This window comes from Anser brachyrhynchus (genome assembly GCF_964034855.1).
Source record: "Anser brachyrhynchus genome assembly, chromosome: W".
Classification (NCBI taxonomy): domain Eukaryota; kingdom Metazoa; phylum Chordata; class Aves; order Anseriformes; family Anatidae; genus Anser; species Anser brachyrhynchus.
Window position 1 is genome coordinate 19,181,335 of NC_137704.1, and position 20,757 is coordinate 19,202,091.

General features: G+C 58.1%; 2 protein-coding genes across 5 annotated transcripts in view; one reads left to right on the forward strand and one right to left on the reverse strand.

Moving 5' to 3' along the window:
- Positions 1-20,757, forward strand: part of LOC308184794 (collagen and calcium-binding EGF domain-containing protein 1-like) — a 198,871-nt gene that overhangs the window by 56,500 nt on the left and 121,614 nt on the right. The window lies entirely within an intron of this gene.
- LOC308184707 (talin-1-like) overlaps positions 2,107-20,757 on the reverse strand; it is a 34,385-nt gene continuing 15,734 nt past the window's right edge. For 3 of the 4 annotated variants that reach the window (XM_080572034.1, XM_080572035.1, XM_080572037.1), the window contains 37 exons: positions 20,488-20,616; positions 19,997-20,110; positions 19,036-19,149; positions 18,822-18,956; positions 18,589-18,717; positions 18,403-18,505; positions 18,117-18,325; positions 17,909-18,028; positions 17,571-17,768; positions 17,097-17,236; positions 16,659-16,752; positions 16,389-16,478; positions 16,157-16,279; positions 15,909-16,052; positions 15,640-15,801; positions 15,382-15,522; positions 14,942-15,123; positions 14,448-14,580; positions 13,981-14,082; positions 13,683-13,853; positions 13,384-13,533; positions 12,940-13,041; positions 12,654-12,773; positions 12,404-12,568; positions 11,284-11,450; positions 10,810-10,993; positions 10,414-10,539; positions 10,017-10,133; positions 9,754-9,939; positions 9,521-9,628; positions 6,114-6,219; positions 5,842-5,966; positions 5,549-5,674; positions 5,202-5,264; positions 4,773-4,955; positions 3,900-4,025; positions 2,107-3,363 (listed from right to left, as the gene is read on the reverse strand). In XM_080572034.1, the coding sequence (XP_080428160.1) occupies positions 3,232-3,363; positions 3,900-4,025; positions 4,773-4,955; positions 5,202-5,264; positions 5,549-5,674; positions 5,842-5,966; positions 6,114-6,219; positions 9,521-9,628; positions 9,754-9,939; positions 10,017-10,133; positions 10,414-10,539; positions 10,810-10,993; positions 11,284-11,450; positions 12,404-12,568; positions 12,654-12,773; positions 12,940-13,041; positions 13,384-13,533; positions 13,683-13,853; positions 13,981-14,082; positions 14,448-14,580; positions 14,942-15,123; positions 15,382-15,522; positions 15,640-15,801; positions 15,909-16,052; positions 16,157-16,279; positions 16,389-16,478; positions 16,659-16,752; positions 17,097-17,236; positions 17,571-17,768; positions 17,909-18,028; positions 18,117-18,325; positions 18,403-18,505; positions 18,589-18,717; positions 18,822-18,956; positions 19,036-19,149; positions 19,997-20,110; positions 20,488-20,616 (5,019 nt within the window). In that variant the 3' untranslated portion in view covers positions 2,107-3,231. The remainder of the gene's footprint in view (positions 3,364-3,899; positions 4,026-4,772; positions 4,956-5,201; positions 5,265-5,548; positions 5,675-5,841; positions 5,967-6,113; positions 6,220-9,520; positions 9,629-9,753; positions 9,940-10,016; positions 10,134-10,413; positions 10,540-10,809; positions 10,994-11,283; positions 11,451-12,403; positions 12,569-12,653; positions 12,774-12,939; positions 13,042-13,383; positions 13,534-13,682; positions 13,854-13,980; positions 14,083-14,447; positions 14,581-14,941; positions 15,124-15,381; positions 15,523-15,639; positions 15,802-15,908; positions 16,053-16,156; positions 16,280-16,388; positions 16,479-16,658; positions 16,753-17,096; positions 17,237-17,570; positions 17,769-17,908; positions 18,029-18,116; positions 18,326-18,402; positions 18,506-18,588; positions 18,718-18,821; positions 18,957-19,035; positions 19,150-19,996; positions 20,111-20,487; positions 20,617-20,757) is intronic. The other variant, XM_080572036.1, reaches the window with a different exon arrangement.

The following is a 20,757-nucleotide window of genomic DNA, read 5'->3' on the forward strand; positions in this document are numbered from 1 at the left end:
CACAGGGCTCCCCAAAATGGGGTGCAGGAAACAGCTTTCTGGGGGCAATGCTGAGAGCACAGCCTGGATTTTGGGGGACATAAGGAGGACATGAGAGGCATCCTCCAAGGACCAAGGGGCTGCAGGAGCCATGCAAAACAGCAGAGCTGCTGCTGGACACTGGCAAGTGGTATTAATGCTGATGAATTAGGCACATATTTGGAGAAGGAGAGCCAGGAACCCCCAGCATGCCGCTGCTGGGGAGGGGGGAGGATCCATCTCCCGTTGTTCCCAGATGAGGATGGATGGCTTTTGAGGAGATGCTTCAGCTCGGGGCAAAGCTGGTGATGTGCACGATGTGAGGAGCCAGGAAAGGGCTGGGGGCTTTTAAATGTGTCGTCATCTTCCCCCCCAAGGAACACAGTTCCCCAGGCAGCTGGGGCCATCAGGGTGACCCCATCTGTGAGCCTGCCCTCGAAGCCATCCTCCAGGGTGGCCGCCAGGACAAGGGGGTGCAAGGGGTGCACATCCCCTCTCCGTGCCCTGCTCTGGGGTCTGAGTGCCCTCCTGGGGAAAGGCTTTTCCTGCTAACGGGATGTCCCTGGGTACCACCTGTGCTGCAGCCTCTTCCCATCCTAGGGCTCCCTGATGAGCCGGGCTGCAGCTTCCCAAGCCCAGACGAATTTGGGCCGCTGGCACCTTGTGACTGAGGTGTCCCAGGTCCAAGCACCACTTGTGCCTTCTGGAACCTGTGTGCAAAAATAACCCCCCCACTCCAGCCAGGGAAATTTATGGGGCCAGAGCTCTGGCCAGGCTGAATCCTGCCCCATGTCCCTTCCACATGGATTTAGTGCTGGCATCTGTGTCCCCTCCCCTCGCCCAGAGGACGTGGCCAGGAGTCCCCACTGCTGACAGCCCCCTGCCCAGGTCCAGGAGGGGCGGCAGGGTGGGACGTGCCTGCTCGCCTTCCTTGCTGCGCGATCAGAGGGTCCCGTGTCTGGCTGTACCTGGGTGGGAGCCTGGTGCCAGGTCAGGTCAGCACAGATTGTCAGGGGACAGCTGGGAGGGCTGGGATTCTTGTGGGAGGCACAAATCCTCCCTGGAAACAGGCCACCATGGGAGGATGTCCCGGGTGAGGGGGGACAGCACATCAGCACCCTGGACGTGCCAGTACCCCAGGCTCAGCTGGGATGCTGAAGGATGCTGCTGTGCTGCGGGGAGATCCAGAACAGCCCCAAGCCCCACAGCACACACCCCCCCCCCCCGCAAGCCACGGCCTTGCAGAGTTGTGACATGCAATGCTCACGGGGCAGCTCAGCCTCCTGGGTGTTTGCTGGTGCTGGTATTATGTTCTGGGGAGGGGGGGATGCAGGGTGCAGGGGACAGATCGCAGGGAAAGAAGTGTCCCCACTCCGCCCCGCAGCATCCCTTCCATCACTCGGGTCTCCCCAAACCCAGCTGAGTGATGGCATGGGAGCAGGTGGGGAAGTAGCCGAACTGGGGCAGCTGCCACCCGCACACGTCAGCCCCAGGGGGCTATTTCAGGGCCTGAGCTCAGCACCGGCAGCCAGCAGAGCTCAGGCCACATTCCTGGCCCTCTGGCACGCAGAGGGCCGCAGTCCCAACGAGGGGTGGTTTGGGGGGTCAGCGTACTGGGGGATTACCCACCTGCACCCCCTCCTGCTGCCCTGCCCAGGGATATTTTCAGCTGGCTGCAGGAATGGGGCCAGGAGCACAAAGCCCCAGGGGCAGGTGCTGCACTGGAGCCCAGCCAGCCCCCAAATCCCTCAGCAACAAAATCCTCCCTGGCCCCCAGCAGCACCTGCAAGGACTGCACATGGCTGGCAGAAGGGGTCCGGCCAGCTGAGTGCCGCTCCTGGACATGCCTTGAATAGTTTCCATGCTGTATAAGCACCCGCACTGTGCTTCTCCACCACCACCAAGGAGGGCTGGCGGTCCCCTCACACAGTCTGCAGTGGGGTCTGCGGCACCCCTGCCCACCAGCCCTACTCCTTGGGGCCACCCTGCACCGTCCCAGTGCCCCGGGTCAACCTAGCAGACCCAAACTTTGAGATGCTGGCCACACCCTTGGGTTGCAACCCCTCCATCGACATGTGCACAGAGAAAGCAGAAAATCCTTTTTTATTGATGAAGGCATCTTTCCAAGGAGCCATCCGCATCCCCCTACCGCACCCTAGAGCCTCAGGGAGAACTGGCTTCCTTCTATGTGTAACAGGGGATGCTTAAAGTATCAAAATAGTGAGAGAAGCCTCAGCAAGTGCAAGGGGAGGGATGGGGTCTTGGAGCTGTGGAGGGGTGAGGAGTTCCGGGCCCCTGGGCAGGCGCTGGGCTGCAGGCAGTTAGTGGGGATGACGTGAACAAGGAGATAAATGAACTTTGAAAGCTGCAGGCTCAATACTACAGAAATTTAGAAGTTATAAAAAATACTGAAAAATCTTGGAAAACGATGCAGGCACTTGGGAAAGAGAAGGAGGAGGGCAGAGAGGCAGGGTCCCCAGAAAAGGGGACAAGGCGGGGGAGAGCAGCTCTGGGGCGAAGCTATCTCACACCAGCCCTGAGCAGAGGCACTGCGGTGGTGAGCCCGGGCCTCCAGTGAGAAGCCCAGGCTGGAGAGGATGCTCTGGAGTGTCTCAGTGCCTCCTGGGGATGCTGCAGAGGAAGAGGGGTGGGCGATTCAGCCAGCAGTAAGGCAACAGAAGTGAAAAGCGGCTCTGTGCAAGAGCATAGCAAAGGAAGGTGCAGAGCAGCGTACAAGATAGGGCAAGACACCAGCCTCCCCCTCTCCTGCCTGGAGGAGGGAGAAGAAAGGAACGAGAGAAGGAATGACAAAGGCACAAGAAAAATTCTGAAAGGTCTGGAGGGCCGGGCCCCACCACAGGAGGGAGCTCTATGTCCCCGCAACTGGGGCTGGCAGCGGGGGCACCCTGAGCCGGTCCAGGACAGGCTCCCACTCCTGGCAGCCCCCTACAGGGGTGCTGGTTGGGCCCTGGCATGAGTGTGTGGGAAGGCGGGCTAGGTGGCGAAGCGGAGATGCTGGTGTGGTACCTGCTCGGGGCAGTGCTGCGCGGTGTCTGGGTTAGTCCTGGTGCGCTGGTGCAGGCAGGGCTCTGGTCTACCCGAGGCAGCCCGGCATTGCTCGAGGTGGGGTGTCTTAAATAGGAACTGTCGGCAGCAGTCTGTGCAGTGAATGGCAGGAGGGCTCTGCCCGGGCACAGAGCGGTGGCGTGGGGCTCAGTTCTGCTCCTCCTCCCGCAGCTCGGAGGGCAGGAACTTGTACTGCTGCTGCCGGATCATAGCCAGCTTCTTGCGTGCCTCCTCCAGCTCCCGCTCCTTGCGCAGCATCTCCTCCTGGGCTGCAATGATCTGCCAAGGGAACGCAGTGAGATGTCTCGGTAGCCTGTGGCAGTGATAGACGGAGCACACCTTGCTCTGCGCCCTCCCATCCCCTCCCATCTCATGGTCCCAGAGCAGTCCTTGCATCCCAGACCATGCTCCTTGGGAGACATGGGAGAGTACAATGCGCCCTGCAGGCAGGTCTCACATCCAGGAGGCAGAGATGGAACCTGTGCCACCCCACACTGGGCTGCACCCATCCCTTACGCAATGCTCTGCCCTTCGCACGCACCCTGGACGCTGGGATGGCACAGGTGTCACACCAAGAAGGCAGGGTGTTACACTCTTAGGACATCAGGACGAGCATGTTCACTGGCTGTGCCCGCAGCTACAAGCAGCAGGAAGATCACAAAGCCCAGCTGGGTGGGATGGGTGCCATTTCCCTGTCTGCAGCATTGTTTTGAGGCTCTTTGGGGACGTACTCTGTGTTGGTGGATGGTAGGACATGGCTGTAGTGGTGGCAGCCAGAGCTCCCCCTGCCCCACTGGAGCAGCCCCACTCCTCACCTGTGCAATTCCCCCTACCATCTTCTCCTTCACCACCACAGTCTCATCATGGTCCTGAAAGGCAGCTGCCTTCTGCGCTGCCTTCACCAGATTATCTGATGCTCTCTTCACGGCGTTGCCGGCGGCCTGGAACGGGAAAGAGGTGGGGGAACAGCATCCTAAGCCTGAGGCACAACCGCTGCCTTGACGGGGGAAGCCCTGTCCCAGCAGGGCAGGAGAGGTGGCCGGGCAAGGTGGGAGCTGCAGGCAGAGCTCCCTGAGGATGGCTTGCTGCCAGCAGCGCTGCTCATGACCATTTCAGGCACTGCTGCTCCCAGTCAGGCTCCTGTGGCTCTTCCCTCACTCTGCTCCCTTCTGAGCAGCGGGGCAGGAACTTCAGGGCAGCCTGGCTGACCTGTCCCAGCCTTTGCCCTGAGGTGCCACCCCCAAGGTCCCACTGGGATCCTTGTGTTAACCCCCAGCATGTGGGCATTAACCTCCATGCCATGGACACAGAGGGTTAATCTCCTATGTCAAAATATGTCCCCAGACATTAATGCCAAGGATTTGGTGAACACATTTCAGGCATTCCCAAGCCAGACCATCAGCCCTGAATGCCCCCGGCTCAGCAACCCCAGCCTGGTGGACAGGAGCGCAGAATTATGCACGCATGCAGCTAACTGAGGTCCAAGCTACATGGAGCCTGCATCCAAGTGAACCACTGACAGTATGCAGGCAGGGAGCACAACCTTGTGGAGATGCTTCCTCTGTGCCATGGCCTCATCCCACGGTCCCACATGCCCCCCCTCACCACCACCCACCCTTCAAGCACCCACATGGGTGTTCAGGAGCCTGGAGGAGGCAGCTGGGGCTCAAGGGCAGCCTGGGACTCACCTGGAGCCTCTTCATGGCCTCCGAGTCATGGTCAGCCTTCACCTTGCAGGCCACCAGGAGCTGTGCCGTGGAGGCAGCCACCTGCTTGGCTGACGAGATGAGCTTCTCCTCACTGGCGTGGCCCTGCACTGCCGCATTGGCGGCTTCACACAGGTTGTTGGTAGCAGCAGCCACCATGCGTGCCTGCAGCAAGAGTGTCAGAGGGGTGTGGGAGCCTCCCAGGAGAGGGTCCCAGGGAGGACATAGGGCTTGGGATGGGAACAATCAATCAGCTTCCATGCCATATCCCAGCTGGTGGGAGAGGGAGCAAGCAGTGGGGATGCCTCCTCCATGGAGGAGAAGCACAAGGGCAGCGCATCCTCCTTTTTGGAGCAGGAACAAGGGGAGATGTCCCCTGCCCCACAGGCACTATGCGACCTTGATACTCACGGCTGAAATGAGTCCCTGGGACCACTGCCCATCATCCACTGCGTTGGCTGGGATGGCTCCCACCTGTGAGGCAGGAGAGGACTAGTGAAGCACAAGGGCTGCGGGCAGCCACTGGAGAAGGGAGAGAGCCCACCACAGCCCTAGATCCACCTGCCTGTTCTGTGAAAGTTCTGCATCTTGCCAACTTCATCCCTGGGGTCCCTGCTAGAACATCCCACCCACCTTCACCTCGATGTCTCTGAGCAAGCCCACCTCCAAGGGGTCAGCCCAGGACCCCACAAACCGTGCACACAGTGCTTTGGCACTGACTCACACGCTGCTCCTTTCTTTCCCCCTCCCAGCCTTACCTTTCCTTGGGCCACTAATTCTCGCTGGGCTGCTGAGGCTGCCTTCACCAGGGCACTTGTAGCTGCCGCAATAGATTTGGCAGCTTCCAGGATCTGCTCCTCAAAGTCCAGGCTCTCATCTGCTTGCTGTACACAAAAACAGGAGCGTGAGTCCTACACGGGGCTGCCAGGAAGGTGGCAGGGGTCTGAGGGGGGCACACGTAGAGCTGGGGACAGGAGTGATGGCTGTGGGACCCAGGAGGGAAGGGGCTGCCCCAGAGGGGGTTCAGGTGGGGCTCAGCACCCCGTGCTACCTTAGGCTTGGCCCTTGGCTTCAGCTGCTCCAGCTTCTTAGCTGCAGCCTCGATGGCAGCCGCTGCCCCCAGCAGCTCGTTCTCAGCAATGACCGTGGGATCTTCTGGGTCAACCCACTCCATCCCTAGAGAAGACAGAAACCAAAACAGGTTAAAGCCACATACAGCTTCATTTCTGACCCACCCTACCACCTCCCATCAGCTGCTGAGCCCCAGGCTCTAATCCCAGCCCTAGATGCTGTCCCGGAGGTGGACGGAGCCATGGAACTCACCTTTCATGGCTTCAGCTGCTTGGATGAGCTCAGTGACAGAGCTGGCCACCCGCTTGGAGTACCCGGCCAGCTGCTGCTTCAGCTCGTGGGTTGGCTTCTGCAGGATCTGGGGGAAAGGAACAGGCCTAAGCACCTTAGGGAGATCACGAAGCAGAGGGTGGACCCTACCTGGCAGCTCCTTCTGACCCTGTTTTGCCCCTCACCCCCAGAATTCGTCTGCCTGAAAAAGTGCCACCAGTCCCACCTGGGGCCCGTGGCACCAGCAGCCACCCATTTCAGGCTGCTGCTGGTGCCACTGCAAAACAAGGGGACCCCGTAAGTCCATTTGAGGTGCTCCCCCCACAGAAAGAGAGCAGGAACCCCCCACCCCCTGTGAGCATGTATTGGTCACTGTTTGCCATCCTGTCTCGAGCGACGCTGGCTGGTCTCCTCCTGCATGGGGACAGGACGATCTTTTCCTTTTCCTTGGCCCTGTTCAGTCCACGGCTTCTGGGACATCTTGCAGCACCGAGGTCCTCAGTTCAAGTCAGGGTCCTTCCAGCACTCAGCAGCTGCCCCCCAGGATCTCCTTTTCTCCCCCCCTCAAAGCACTTCAAGCTCCAGAAAGCCATCCCCCCTCACCCTTCCCCTTTCCGAGATTCATCTGCAAACACAAGCTGGGCATGGAAGGACCCTGGAGCCAGGTCCCAGCCCCTGCAGGGATACGTCCCTTTCCCAGAAGATCCCCCCTGCAGCTGGGATGGAGGGCAGGCATGCACACACCACAGCACACCAGAGGCCACACATCAGCTTGAGCAGGGATGAGTACAGGCACAGACGGTGGGGTCCTGCCCCAAACCACGTAGGCACAGTGCCACCCCAGCGCCGGGCTGGGCACACGGACACGCTGCTCGTGCTGAGGTTAGACACTGGCAGGCACACCAAGTGTCAACTTACTCACCAGCTGATGGGGGAGGATGGAGAGGAAAGAGAAGAAGGCAGTGAACGCCCTGGCAGAGACACGCGGGCAATGGGGACGCGCATGAGGTGGGGTGAAGGAGGTGAGATGGAGAGGTGGGGAGGAAGGCTCGGAGGTCCCAGGCCCTGCTACCATCACCACTTCATACTTCAGCCCTGCATAATTCCCGATGGACAGGCTCCTGAGGCTCCCAGGGCTGGAGGAGGCACCCGCACCCAGAGCGGCTCTCCTCCTCACCCCGCTTGGCACCCTGAACTCTTTAACTGCAGTTCTCAGCCAGCATTTCTCTGCTTTTGGTGATGGAGACCTATTGTTACCAAATACCAAGTCCCCACGGAGGTTCAAATTCCTTCCCCTCCCTAGTGAAATACGCTGCTGGCTTACTCTTTTGCTGGGAGCCAAGTTTTCCATCCTGAGACAAATAACTCTCTTGAACTCTAACCACTCCTGCTCGCACACTGAGGCACTTCCCAAAGGGACAGATCCAGCATACATACAGCAACAGTCTTCGCTGCTGCTGGGGGGTAAGGCAGTATCCTGTCCATAACCTTCCCTTCTACATCCCTCAATGTGGGGCAGGGCTCAGCGCTGCAGACTGCCCCATCAGCACCTCCTCATCCCTTCTGCTCGCTGCCTTCCAGGAACCTGCTGCCCTCCCATAGATGTGACCTCTGTGCTGGCTTCCTGCATTCACAGACCAGAGTGCTGCAGAGTCTGGAGGGTTCCTGACTTTATTTGGGACTTGTGTGGGGCCATCCCAGCAAAGTCATGACAGTTGCATATGGCAGGGAGCCCCCAAGCTGACAGCAATGGCCAATTTGCCCTCGTGAGCACGTCTGGACAAAAAGCTGTATTAATAAGTCTATCATCTGCTCTGACAAGATTTTTTAAATTGCTAAATGGTCTCTTTCTAGAGGCCATAAGCTTACTAAGATGTACCTCCAGTGAATATTTCATGGGATGGACTGCATGTATGATATTCAGGAGACATTGCATGACAGCTGGAAGGTTACACCCAAAATGCAGTGGAATAGCATGCTTCTGCAAGTAGTCTGACCTTGGGCACTGCCACAGTATGTCATTAGCCCAATCATCTGTTAACAACAGGTCATCCAGAGAATTTCACCTAGCATTTCAGTCTTGGCTGCGATGACTTATGTGTGGCTAAAGCATCTTCCAGAAAGACATTTGATCTAGATGCAGAGAATGAAAAACTCACTGCTCTTTGTAACTGTATCCCAATGGTTACGTCTTTCAGATAAAACCATCCTTTGATTTCCCCCATCTGGCTTCAATTTCTAGCCCTTGGGTCCTGCCTGCCTCCCTCTTTGTTCTTAATCCCCTTTTAACCAACCTAGTGAAATCGTGCTGCATAACTGACCCCATGCTTGCTCTTTTTCCTTGCTTCAGATCCAGGGCTATCATCAGATCTACAGGCACATGTTTTGTGCATCCTTGCAGCAGGATCAGCTCTTACAATCTTGCCAAGAACGCAAACCACTGGAAGCACTTCACTGAATCCTTTCTTCCCATCTCTTGGTTAATCCAGCCTTAATTCACTTCATATGAACTATGCTGATCTTGTAGGACAGCTAATTAAAGCAGCCAACTGAAGTACTTGGGAGGACTAAGCTGGAGGAAGACTAGATCAAAAGAGTGCAGCTGGCCTTCACAGTCAACACCTCTGCCACTGCAGGCACTGCCTGTCTCGCACACTCTTGTGTAAGCTTAATGAGCTCTGTTTTCACACTGGCTAAGTTTCTCACTCCCACTACTCATAATGGAAGTTGCTTCAGGATTCTGTTCCTGTGTTGTGAATTTCCAGCCTCTGTTTATGGCCGGTTAATCTCCATCTGTTGTTACCCAAATACTTTTCTTCAGAGCTTGTTGATCACTCTGACATCTGCTTCTGTAAGTAATTATAGGCAACCCTCCCATCCCTTCTCACCTTGCCTGCCTAAGCAATCAGGGAACACGGGAGGTGCTCCTTTCCTGTATGGGACCATCATGGGGATGGAGGTGAGCCACACGCTAGGTACAGGGGCAAGGAAGGGGAGAGGAATCTGGCACCTGCTTTTTCAAGATGATTTTGACATCAAATGTCTAGGTCAGGTCAAAGCAACTTTAACAGCCCTAGCCCAGAGCACTGCAGCAATGAAGAGCTGTGCAGTCTCAAGGCAGCCAGCAGGTCTCTCTTTTATGTCAGGACCTGAAGGACAGGCAGCACGACCTGCGTGCCCGTGGCCACCACACGTTACCTCCTCCCCTGCACTCAGCCCCATGGCAGGGCTCACCTTGGGTGCTTCAGGGACAGGCAGTAAGGGGGAGCACACTAAAAGACCTCAGAGGGAAGAGCTGCAGAGCCCATAAGAAGTTGGGGATCTGGGGAGCACCCTGGTATCTATGGGCGGCCTCAGCAAACTATGGGAATGGGGCTGGGGACACTCACCACCAGCACGTGCTCCAGCAGCTCCAGGTAGCCACCAGCACATTCCCTGCCGAAGCGCAGCGCCCACTGCTGCACGTCTGCGCTCACCTCCGGGTGGGAGGCAGCCTCCTGGAACCCAGAGATAGCGATTCGCATCCAGACGCCTCTCCTGCCACATTGGGGCTCGTGGAGGGCACCCGCTTGTCCCCCCAAACCTGTGCCAGCCCCCTTTCCCCCGCCCACCCACGCGGCACCTTGCAGGCGCGCAGCATGTCCGCGATGGCACAGCGGCTCAGATTGGCCGTAGTGATGACATCCTCCTGCCGACATGAGTTGCCAGCAGCCACAGCTTTGGCCGTGGCCATTGTGATGCCTTTCGTCATTCGGATGAAGTCCTCTGGGGTTGAGACCTGGGCAGGAGGCACTGGGGAGGAGAAGACCTGAGAATAGAGTCAGGGGTGAGGCGCAGGGCAGCAGGAGGGCAGGAGGCCAGCTGCAATGCTGTGGCTGTACTCACCGCCAGCTCTTGGCGAATGTGCTCTATCGTGGCCTCCAGCGCCCGCATCCCTTTTGTGGCCTCGTCCTCGACAGCCTTCACCGTCTTCAGCAAGGAAGTGACGTTGGTGACCATCACCTGTGGAAGGGAGAACAGAACTGGGAAAAAGCCCCAAGAAAGCTCTGGAACGCTGCCAGCACCTGTCCCTCCCTTTGTGGTTTGGTCCCAAACTGTCCCTTCTCCATACTCCACCTCATTTTGATCTCCCACTTTGTGTTGTGCCCTACCTTTTATGTGTCCCCTTGCCCTGACTACCTCCCAGTTGTCCTCCTATCCCCAGAAAGGCACAGAAGCACCTTCCTGCTTTTTCTAACCCTCCTGCCCCATTCCTTTCTCCCCATTGCGCCCCAGTGCAGACCTTGGCAGAGTTCTTCAGCTGGTAGACAGCAGGGTCATCCCCAGCTTTGCCAGCAGCTGCTTTGGTGGCACTGATCAGGTCCCCAAGTGCCTTGGCCACATCCTTCACAGCATTGATCAGAACCACCTGGGAAGAGCAAGACCAGGGTCATGGCTTGCTGTGGTCACACTCAGGCTGTAGGTGGTGTGGCCCAGCAGCAGAAAATTAGGGCACCCCGGAACATGCCATATACATGGAGTTCAAATCAGCCAGTTCTGCTAGCAGGCAAAGCTCAGCCAGTGTTCTCCAAGACATGCAGAGTCCAGCCCAGAGCACCAGATGACCTTTCACCCTCAGCTCCAACCCCTTCACGCAAGCTATGAGCAGCCTCTGTTCACCCCAGACACCCCATCCTACCTGAGTCTCTGGGTCTTCAGATCCCAGACTGGCAGCACCCAGCTTCACCACCTCTGCCAGGTGGGTGATGGTGGTCATGGAGGACTGGGCAGCCTGGGCTAGCTTCTCTTGGTTGGCCGTGGCATTCTGCACCAGCACTTTGGTGTCCTCCACCAGTGCCTTGGCTATCTTCAAGATGCCCTCCCTGGTGAGAAGAAGGGAGTCAGAGAGGATGCAGCCCTGCAGAGGTGTGCATGCACAAGGTGCTAAGGAATGACAGACAAGCGTCTGCCTCTACGTGCACATGTGCTCCTTGCTCCCTGCCTTTCATCTGTATGAGCTGGAGGGGGAAACAGCCAGCATGACCCGAACTTGCAGGTCTCCTTGGAGCTGGTCCACAACTTACAAAGATGCAAGACAGCGGGACAGAGCCTGCCCCTCCTATCCTCAGCTGAGCAGGGGCTGGCCAAGGTGTTGTATCCCTCACCCTGGTACCTGTGGTCAGCAAAGGTTTCCGAGTTCTCCCGATTGAGGGTCCCTGCTGTGGCAAACATGATGGTGGTGTCGAGGTCAGCGATGATGCCAGAGATGGCGCTGGCAGCAGTGATACAGGCTTGCGTCCCGCGGTTTCCAGCCTGCAGGGCTGCCAGTACATGGGACACCTGCATGGTACGAGCAGGGTGACTGAGGGAGGCAGAGCAGGCTCATGCAATCCCCACCACACACCTCTGACACCTCCCCAGGACAAATCAATCCAAGGAGGGGTCTCAGGAATTGTATGGTCTGGACACCCCTCCTTAGCTTCCATTTATTTTTATCTCATACCTATCATGCTTGGGGGTGCAGGAGACATTGGATTCTGCTACTTTCCAAACAAATAAGGCTAGCACCTTATCAGAATGTTACAGCTCATTCCTTCTGTAAGCGCTAAATTCAATTTCTGCACTTTGGCAAGCACTCATAAGAGAGTAAGTTTCCTGATGGAAAGTAAGGTTGGAAAGAAAGAACCTACAGGAGGCCCTGGGCATGCAGATATGTGCCAGACAGTATGAACCAGTGTTTGTTTTGCCTTTGTAATCTTGCTTGCAAGCATTGCAGCTCTACCCTTATCAGTTGGATTTTTTAAACCATTTTTTGTATGTTATTAATCAGTGTGCTTTTTAGACTGGCTGATGGGCAGGATGCTTTCCATTGTGCTAGCAGAAGGTGCTGGGGATACTGATCACCTAGCATGAGCTGCAGGCTTACTAGGGACGCAGCAAATGCTACGCATACCTCTGCAATGGCTGATTTAGAGAGCCCTGGGCTGCCACCAGGGTGTGGAACAGTCTTCCTTGGCAGGCCATTACCAGCACTTCAGCAGGTAGCACCCGGCCACTGCAGTTACCCATCACAGCGCAAGTTGTTGTTATGGTGCCAGGAAGGGAACCCATCCCATGCCCCATCAGCTGAATTGTGCCAGGGCAAGCATGGCCGAGAGAGCAGACAGAGCCCAGCAGGGCAACAAGAGAACCCAAGGTGGAGGCTCAAAGGGCACGTGGCTGAATCTGGCATTCCTCCCAGCACCTGCCTCCTCTCTCCTGTTACCTGCTCCGGGACCCTTGGGGCAGCTCACCTTCTCGGAGATCTTGCACGCGCTCTCTATAAGCTCCTTCTTGGTGTAGGCATCGTTGGAGCTACACTGCAGGGCTCCAGCCTTGGTCACCAGGGCGGCGCAGCCACGACCCAGCTCCTGCACCTGGCGCTTGATGTGGGAGCTGATCTGGAGGCGTGAGAGAGCCTGAAGGGAACTAACCCCTGCACCCATCATACCTGATGGGACACACCAGCCACCCCACCCGGCTCCTCTCCACCGACCCTCTCACCTCCTCGTTCTCAGCGGTGAGCACCGCTGGCTTGGCCTCTTGTGCCAGCTGCCCGTAGTCGTTGGTCAGCTGGTTGGCCAGTATGCCCAGCTCGTCCGGGTTGGTGGTGGATTTGGTGACCTGCCAATGGAAGAAGAGCAGGGCTCAGGTGGGCCCTATGGTGGGACAGGCAAGCAAGGAGGACAGCTGCCCTGCCTGGGTGAGACTGCAGCACCACTTTTTGCTTCCTGTCTCGAGCGGGGGTGAATAGGAGAGCAGTGGCAGCCTTGCTGGCCCCTGCACCCACCATCTCCTGCACAGTCACTGCAATAGCCTTGGCCGTCTTCACCATCGTGGTCTGGTAGTCCACAAAGGTCCCCTCTGGCTCGCCCACTGGCCCCTCATCCAACTGCAAGAGAACATCAGGAGAGTTTGGCTCCAGCCCCTGCCCAGAGACACTCCTTGACTACAGCACGGCAAGAGACTTGTGCTTCCCTGCCTGGGGTTTTGCCCACTACGGCCCTGGGCACTCCCTCCCCAGACTGGCCCCCAGAACTCCAATGGGGAAAGATCTGAACATCTTCCTGCATCTCTCCCTGCCTCTTTGGTTGCTCAAGTGCAGTGCCTCTCCTTCCCAAGCAGGACTCAGAGCCGGCATCCCAAGGAAGACAAGAAATGACAAAGTCCCATACAGGGTTTGACTCTGACTTCTCCTTTCCCTCAGCCCCAGCCCTCTCTGTGTTCTCCTCACCTGGTTGATGGCCTGGGTGATGGAGTCCACCATGCCCCCGACAACACCCGCAGCGCTGGCTGCCTCGTTCAGTGTGGTGGTCAGGTCCTCCACAGCCTCCTTCATCATCTGCACAGCTTCTTCCAGAGCCTCCTGTGTGTGGGCAGCTTGCTGCAAGGAGGAGATGGAGTGAGAGAAGGAAGCTGCCCCCCCAGCAGGGACACCAGACATTTGCTATGGGTTTTGGTGCCCAGCACGCATGTATGACATGTGACACATGTCTGAGGCTCACACTGTCGCCACATGCACCTCCTGCTCACCTTGGGGTTCCCACCAGCCTCCTTGGCGGTGTACAACATCTGCAGGGCAGATTCAGCCAGCGTTTTGGTCTGGTCCAGGAGGTTCATCTGCTGCTGGTGGTTGGGTGTCTGGGAGGCAGCACCGATAGCTGCCAAAATGAGTGGCTCAAAGTACTGAGCCATCTGGGACACCTAGGGAAGAGCAGTGTCAGTGCCAGCAGCTCCTAGCACAGGCTGGTCAGAACCTCTCCTCCTGATGTGGACTCCTCCATACGCCCGGTGCCTGAACACCCTCTCCCCATCCCTCCCCTCCCATTACCTTGTGTCCCAGCTGCGAGGCCTCAGCCCGCGCTGCACTGGCCGTGGGCTCAATCAGGTTGTTGATCTCCTGCACAGCTGTGATCATCTGGTTGTGTAAAGCCTGTTGCAAAGAGAGTGCATGGCATGAGGCTGCGGCAAGGCTGGCCTCACTGAGCTCTGCTAAAGAGGAGTTAACCTGCCCCCATTAAGCAGGGCTCCAAAGTGCTGATTTCATCGCTAAACAAGCTCTGGCTCTAAGGGCTGTGTGACCAGACAGCCCTTCCCAGGTGCAGCACAGCCCTGCTCTGTTTCACTGAGATGGACTTGCAGCAGGGACACAAAGCTTGGAACAAGGCTGCTCTATCCAGCACTTGGCTGGACGGATGCAGGCCTCCTGCTAAAGACCCAAGGAGGGTTACCAAAGCCCTGTGTGAAAGCGGAGGAAGCCAGCAGGGGCTCCAGAAAAGGATGCTGCCCCCCACTTACCTCCTGGGAGATGCCTTCTCGAGGGGCCAGCTGCTGGCTGATGGCTTCAAGGGAGGCCTGGTCTACCTCCCGCATACACCTGTTCAGGACGTTGATGGCCTTATCGCACTCCCGCTGTCCAGGAGCTTTGTCCCTGCATGACAGATGGATTAGCATCGTGCCAGGCTTGCCTGGTACTACGCCACCCCTTTACCACACAACTCGACTGGTGCCGGTGAGGGGCAAGACCCCTCTCCTCAAGCAATCTGGTGTTAGAGCCAGGCACCACAGTCCCACCAGCCCATGCTCACCAGCATGTGTCTCCCATCAAACCATTTCAGTGCTGCAAGAAGGACAGCACCTTCCATCCCATCCCTTGCCTGCAGCAGCCAAGGAGAACAGGAGCAAGATGAGCCAAAACATCATCTTGGAATGAGCCGAACCGGGGGTACTGGTCAGTGGGGGCTCCGGCCAAGCACACCAGACTGGCTGAGAGGGTCCTAGCCTGCCCTCACCTCATATTGGTGATCAGCTTCTTGATGGAGTCCGAGACGGTGCGAGAGTGGCTGGCCAACACCGACCACTGCAGTGGGTCCTTGGGGTTGACGGCCAAGGAGCGGGCAGTCTGAATGAGGCCGGCAGAGCTCTCCAGCATGGTCTTGGCGGATGAGACGATGGGCTCCATGGTTCTGCATCCCTGTGCAGGGAGATGGTGGCCCAGTGACATGGATGGACAGGCATGCATGGGAAGTTACCTCTTCTCCTCACCCAGGAGCAGTCTCTTGATGCCCAACGCTCGCTGCTGCCTCCTCATTGCACCCTCCAGACATCAGCTCTGCTCTGGATCCCATCCCACGCTCCGCAGGGACTGGCGCTGAGGCATGCAGCTCCTCCCCACCCTGCAGCAGCTCCCACCACAGGCAGGCCACCCCTCCCTGCCCCAGCGGCACCCCACCTCAGGACTGATCTGGGCAGGAACGGTGGCAAACTCTGGGTTGGAGGCGAAGGCTGTCAGGTTGTCCACGGCCTCTATCAGAGGAGCCGTGGCTGCGCGGCACCGCTCCCGGTTCTCCTCGTTGAAGGTGCTGTCCAGGGCCTGGCGTGCAGGAGAGAGCGAGCAGTTATCCAGTCCTGAGCATGGCCCACATCCCACCTACCCTCCCATCTCTACTCTGCCTGCCTCTGCAGGGCCACCCGTGCTGCCCCAACGCACCTTGATGGTCTTCACCAGGTTGGCGGTGCTGTTGGCCACCTCCTTGGCCGACTGGACAAACTGCCGCTTGGCAACAGGGTTGGCGGTGCAGGAGGAGGCCAGGCGGCACGTGTTGCACAGGGCCGAGGTGTGCTTAGCCACGATGGTGGCTGCTGACAGCACCTGTGGAGAAGAGCAGATCGAAGCAGGACCCACAGCATCTCCCCACTCTTGCAACACTCCCTTTTAGGCAAGAAAATGCCCATCACGGTGCCCCACCTCATACTCACCTGTGACTGCGTGCAGGCAGGGTCCACCAGGTTCTGGCAGGCCATCTGGATGGCTTGGTTAGCTCTGGCAAACTGAGTGGGGTCTACCAAGCCCTGCTGTCCAGCCTGGCTGTTGGGATCAGAAACTCCCACCAGGTAGGCAGCCTGCGAGCACAAGAGAAGCAGTGAGGGCTTGTGCCAGGGCAGAGGCAGGAGAGGGCTCCTAGCACCAGGCATGATGCATGGGGATGGGACCAAGCGCATCTCACCTGGGCTGCTGCCTCTGTGAGCCCACAGAGAGCTTTGGAGGCGGCGCTGATGGACTCCCCGAACTCAGGCAGTTTGCTGTTTTTGGCGTTCTGGGAGATGCCAGCCATGGACTCACCCAGCACCTGCAGGATACACAACCACCAGCTGGAGACCACCTCCCACCCGGTGCTCCAGCCTCAGAGCTCACTGTGCTCCACCAGCCAAGCGTCTAATCCAGAGGAAGACACTCACCTTGGAGTTCTCCATGACGCTGTCCAGGCAGTTGAAGTAGGACATGTCATTGACAGCCTGGGTGGGGTTCTCCAACAGCTCCTTCACCGTCTAGAGAGACACGGGTGTCATGTCGAGGGGAAGGGTTTGCACTCTCCACATCCCACACCTTGCACTCACAGCTCCTTTTTGCTCTCTCCTGCCTCTTATGGCACAGAGGAGCTGCTCCTCCCCCCACCCCAGACATCTCAGCACCCAGCCAAGTCCAAGCCCCTGGCCTCCAATTCTCACCTCCAGCTCCCTCAGGGCATTGTCACACTCTTTCTGTCCTGGCGCCTGCTGGGTGCACATGGTGATCAGCTGGTTAATGCTGTCAGTCACGGCCCTGCCAGGACAGGGGAGAGACATGCCTGGATCAGTGCCAACTTCACCGCCCAGAGCTACCACTATTGCAAACACCTTAACCTGGCTGTGGGACATGTCCTGGTGTAGGAAATGGGCAGAGGTTCTGGCTGGAGGACATTCCTACCTGCCCAAGGGTCTGTCTCTTCTGATAAGACTGCGACAGAGCAGCAAGGTCAGGATGACGTTAGATAAATGGTCTCAGGACAGCCCCATAGCAAGCTGAGCTCCATGGAGGCAAACACCAGGACTCGTGAAGTTGCAGACCCAGTACAAACTTTGGCACTTGCCCACCTCCCTCCATGCAACCTGAGCAGTTCCTCCTACCGTGCAGCCGCTGCCAGCTGATTCTTGAGGTTGGGGGCTGTGGGGTCAGCAGAAAGCGCCTTTGCTGCCAGTAGCAGCTTGCTGGAGGACATGGAGATACTCTTCAAGTTTGACACCACCTGCACCTGGTCTTCCTTGTTCTGCAAGGAGCCAAGAAGAGTCACCTACAGCAGGTTCCCGAGCTCCATGCCCACCCTGGGTTTCTCTGGTGGTTTCCAGGCTGCGCCAGTTCCCTTCACTCAACTCATCTACTGGCCATCAGCAGCAAGTGTTTGGTGACAATGATCACTGAATACAATCCACTTCCTCCCCTGCTCTTGCTATTTTGCCCATCTCCAGACTCCATCTCACCAATGGTGTTAGCCACAGCTGCTCACAGCAGTCTCCAAACCACTGCTCATGGTTGGATGCCTTTCCCGGCACTCAATAGCCTCCCACAATAATTGGGACTGCCAAATGGGTGTTCACTCTCACCGGGCACAGGCTGGCCATCTCCACTCCCGCTTGCAGGAACTCATTGAAGTCCTGTCCAAATTTGCCTGAGGACTTGGCCAGGTCCTGGGGGGTGCCCCGTGATGCCTGCACCAGCTCGTTGGCAGACTGGTTGAGTCCTGCTGCTGCCCGGTTCAGCTGGCTCTGTGCCTTCTGGAAGGTCTTGGTGCTGTGAGGGAACTGGAGGCAGGGAGGGGGTCAGGAGCAGCAGAGGAAATGTGGGAGCTGGTGGGTGAAGGTCCAGCACCCTCACACACCTGGGGACATGCTGGAGAGCATCCAGCACAGCCGGTTCCCCCTTAGCCCTGGGCTGAGCTCACCGAATCCACCAGCAGCCTCTTGCTTGCCTCTCCCACCATGCGAATGGCAGCATCCATGTCCCGCTGCCCGGGCAGGCAGTTCACACAGCAGTTCAGCGCTTGCGACACCACCTTGGCCACCTGCAGAGGATGAGAGTGGCGGCTGTCTTTCAGCCATCCCCGGCAGGCTGCCCCCAGCCTGCAGCCACCCCATGGGCCCCAGTCCCACCTGGACCAGGCACTGCTGGCTGTCGGGGTCTCCGGGTTTGGCCACCGCTTTTCGCGCCTCCTTGATGAGGTTGTTGGCCTTATCCATGACGTTGCTGGCACACTCCAGAATGGCACCCTGCGCCTGTGGGTCGGAGGTGTTGGCCGCCACACCATGGGCAGCCTGGCTGAGCGAGCGCAGCGCCTGGGCCACTTCCCGGGCAGCAATGCCTGCCGTGGGGGAGAGCGGTCAGTCAGCAAGAGCCTGGCCCCTTGCCGGGGCCCAGCTGAGGCCTGACAGCCAATACCTGTGTAGTTCTCATTGCCCTGGGCCACCTCGCCCAGGAGGTGAGCAATGGCAGAGGTGACGGCCTTGGTGCTGTTCCCCAGGTCCTGGGCGCACTTCTCCATCTGCAGGGCGACCGGCGAGCAGGGGTTACACCTCGCCCAGCCAGCCCCCAAAACCCTGTGCCTGCTGCCCTGTGTGCCCTCACCGTCTCTCCTGGCAGAGGCTTGAGCTTGCCATCCCTGGTGGCCGCCTTGGCCTCTTGAAGGTCCCTCTCCAGGCTCTGTACCAGGCCCAGTGCTGAGTTGATCTCCAGGGGCCCACAGACCTCCTGTGCCTGTGTCAGGGAGAAGGAAGAGCGGCTTTGCAGGGAGCTTGGCCCACAAGGAGGGCTGTCCCCACCTGCCGGCCCTCCGCACTGGGCAGCCGCCAGCCTCTCACCTTCTGTGCGGCCGTGCGGAGCTCGGCCAGGGCCGCAGCCAGGTTCTTGGCGCACTGGCTGAGCTGCATGGCGGAGGCCTGGTCGGTGATGGTGGGCACTGTGGCCTTGGCTACGGCTACCATCTTCCCACCGGGCTGTCAAAAGAAGGAATGAGACAGGGCAGCACGCAGTTGTCTCCTAGCTGCCTACGGCTGGCAGCAGGTTTGGGGGTACCTGCAGGAAGTTCTGGCTGGCGGCAATGAGAGCCAGCTGGGCACTGGGGCTGTCCAGCTGCGACTGGCTTCTTCGCACGCCCTGCACCAGAATGGGGATCTGATCCGCCACCACCTGCGACCAGAGGAGAGGAGGGTCACTGTGGGCACAGACTGTGCAGGTCCCTCCGGTGAAGGTCCCACCTCCAGCCATGCAGGCTCTGGGTGCCGAACCTGTCCTCCCTGCTGCCTGCAGCATGGCCACCTGCAGATCTGACTGCTAGTAGCTGTGGAGAGGGACTCTTTGTCAGGGAGTGTAGCAATAAGACAACAGCTTTAAATTAAGGGAGGGTAAATTTAGATTAGATATAAGGAAGAAATTCTTCACTCTGAAGGTGGTGAGGCACTGGAACAGGCTGCCCAGAGAAGCTGTGGATGCCCCATCGTTGGAAGTGCTCAAGGCCAGGATGGGACTTTGGGCAACCTGGTCTGGTGGGAGGTGTCCCTGCCCATGGCAGGGAGTTGGAACTAGATGGTCTTTAAGGTCCCTCCCAACCCAAACCATTCTGTGATTCTCTGATCCCAGGACCATTGATCAAATGATCAGAGAGAGTCAGACATGAACCTAGCCACTCGAAAGCCTTCTTGCAGGCATCCTCCCCAGAACCCAGTGCTCTGTAACAAATCCTGGAAACATCCTTAACTCATTTACAGATACCACGCCCTACTAATATTTTGCTCAATATGCTGCATGACACTAAGTCAAGTTTAAAAACCTTTAAAAAGCCCTCACACTGTATTTGCCGGAATAACTGTTCTCCTTAAAATAAGGCAGCTCAGCACAAACACGCTAAATGGGAACATAAACTACAATTCTCACAGCAGTTTTTCCCACCATTTTGCTCAGAGGCCTGCAGGCACCCAGACCCACCGGGAGTGGGGAAGTGCCGGGACAGGGGCCCATGCCCCCCTGTGCCCCTTACCTTGCAGCTCTGCACCAGCTGCTGCTGCACGACAGGGTTCTTGTTGGAGGCAGCAGCATGCTGTGTGGCAGCGATGGTCTGGGTGGCGGAGGCAGCCGCTTGCTTGGCCGCATGCTGCCAGGGGAAGGCAGGGGTCAGCCGTGGGGACAGCGTGGCTTGGAAGCCCCCCACTGCAGACCAGGGTCCTTCTCCCCTCTAAGCTTCTCCTGCTGTGCCTCTGCCTGCCACAGCATCACCAGCACCTCTGGTGCTGGAGATCAAGTTCAGCACCGCAAGGCAACACAGTGTGAACATGGAAAAGGGGGATGCTGCTCAGATATTGTGATGACAGCAGGGAGCAGTGGACAAGTTTCTACTGGATGCAGCATGGAAACGTAAACTGTACAAAAGGGACATCATCTCTCCAGAAAGCACTGGGATTCAGACTCCTGGCTAGGAGCAGCTCACATACCGTCCTTGGTCCCGCTCTGCCTCCCCTGCCCAGTGCTCACCTCCAGCTTGTGCACCAGCTTCTTCTTGATGGCGTTCTGAGCTGCAGCATTGGTGGCCATGCGGAGCCCCTCTGCTGCCTCCCGCAGCCGCTGCTGCTGCTCCTCACTGTCCGGGTGGGCTGCAGCTCCCTGGGCAAAGCAGGAAAGCCATTTCACCTTCACGTGACCCCAAATCTCCCTCATCCTCCTGCCAGCAGCTGCTGTGCTTGCTCATCAGCTCAGTGCAGGACCTCCCTCTGAAACCGTGCACCTCACCCTGGAGCTGTGCAG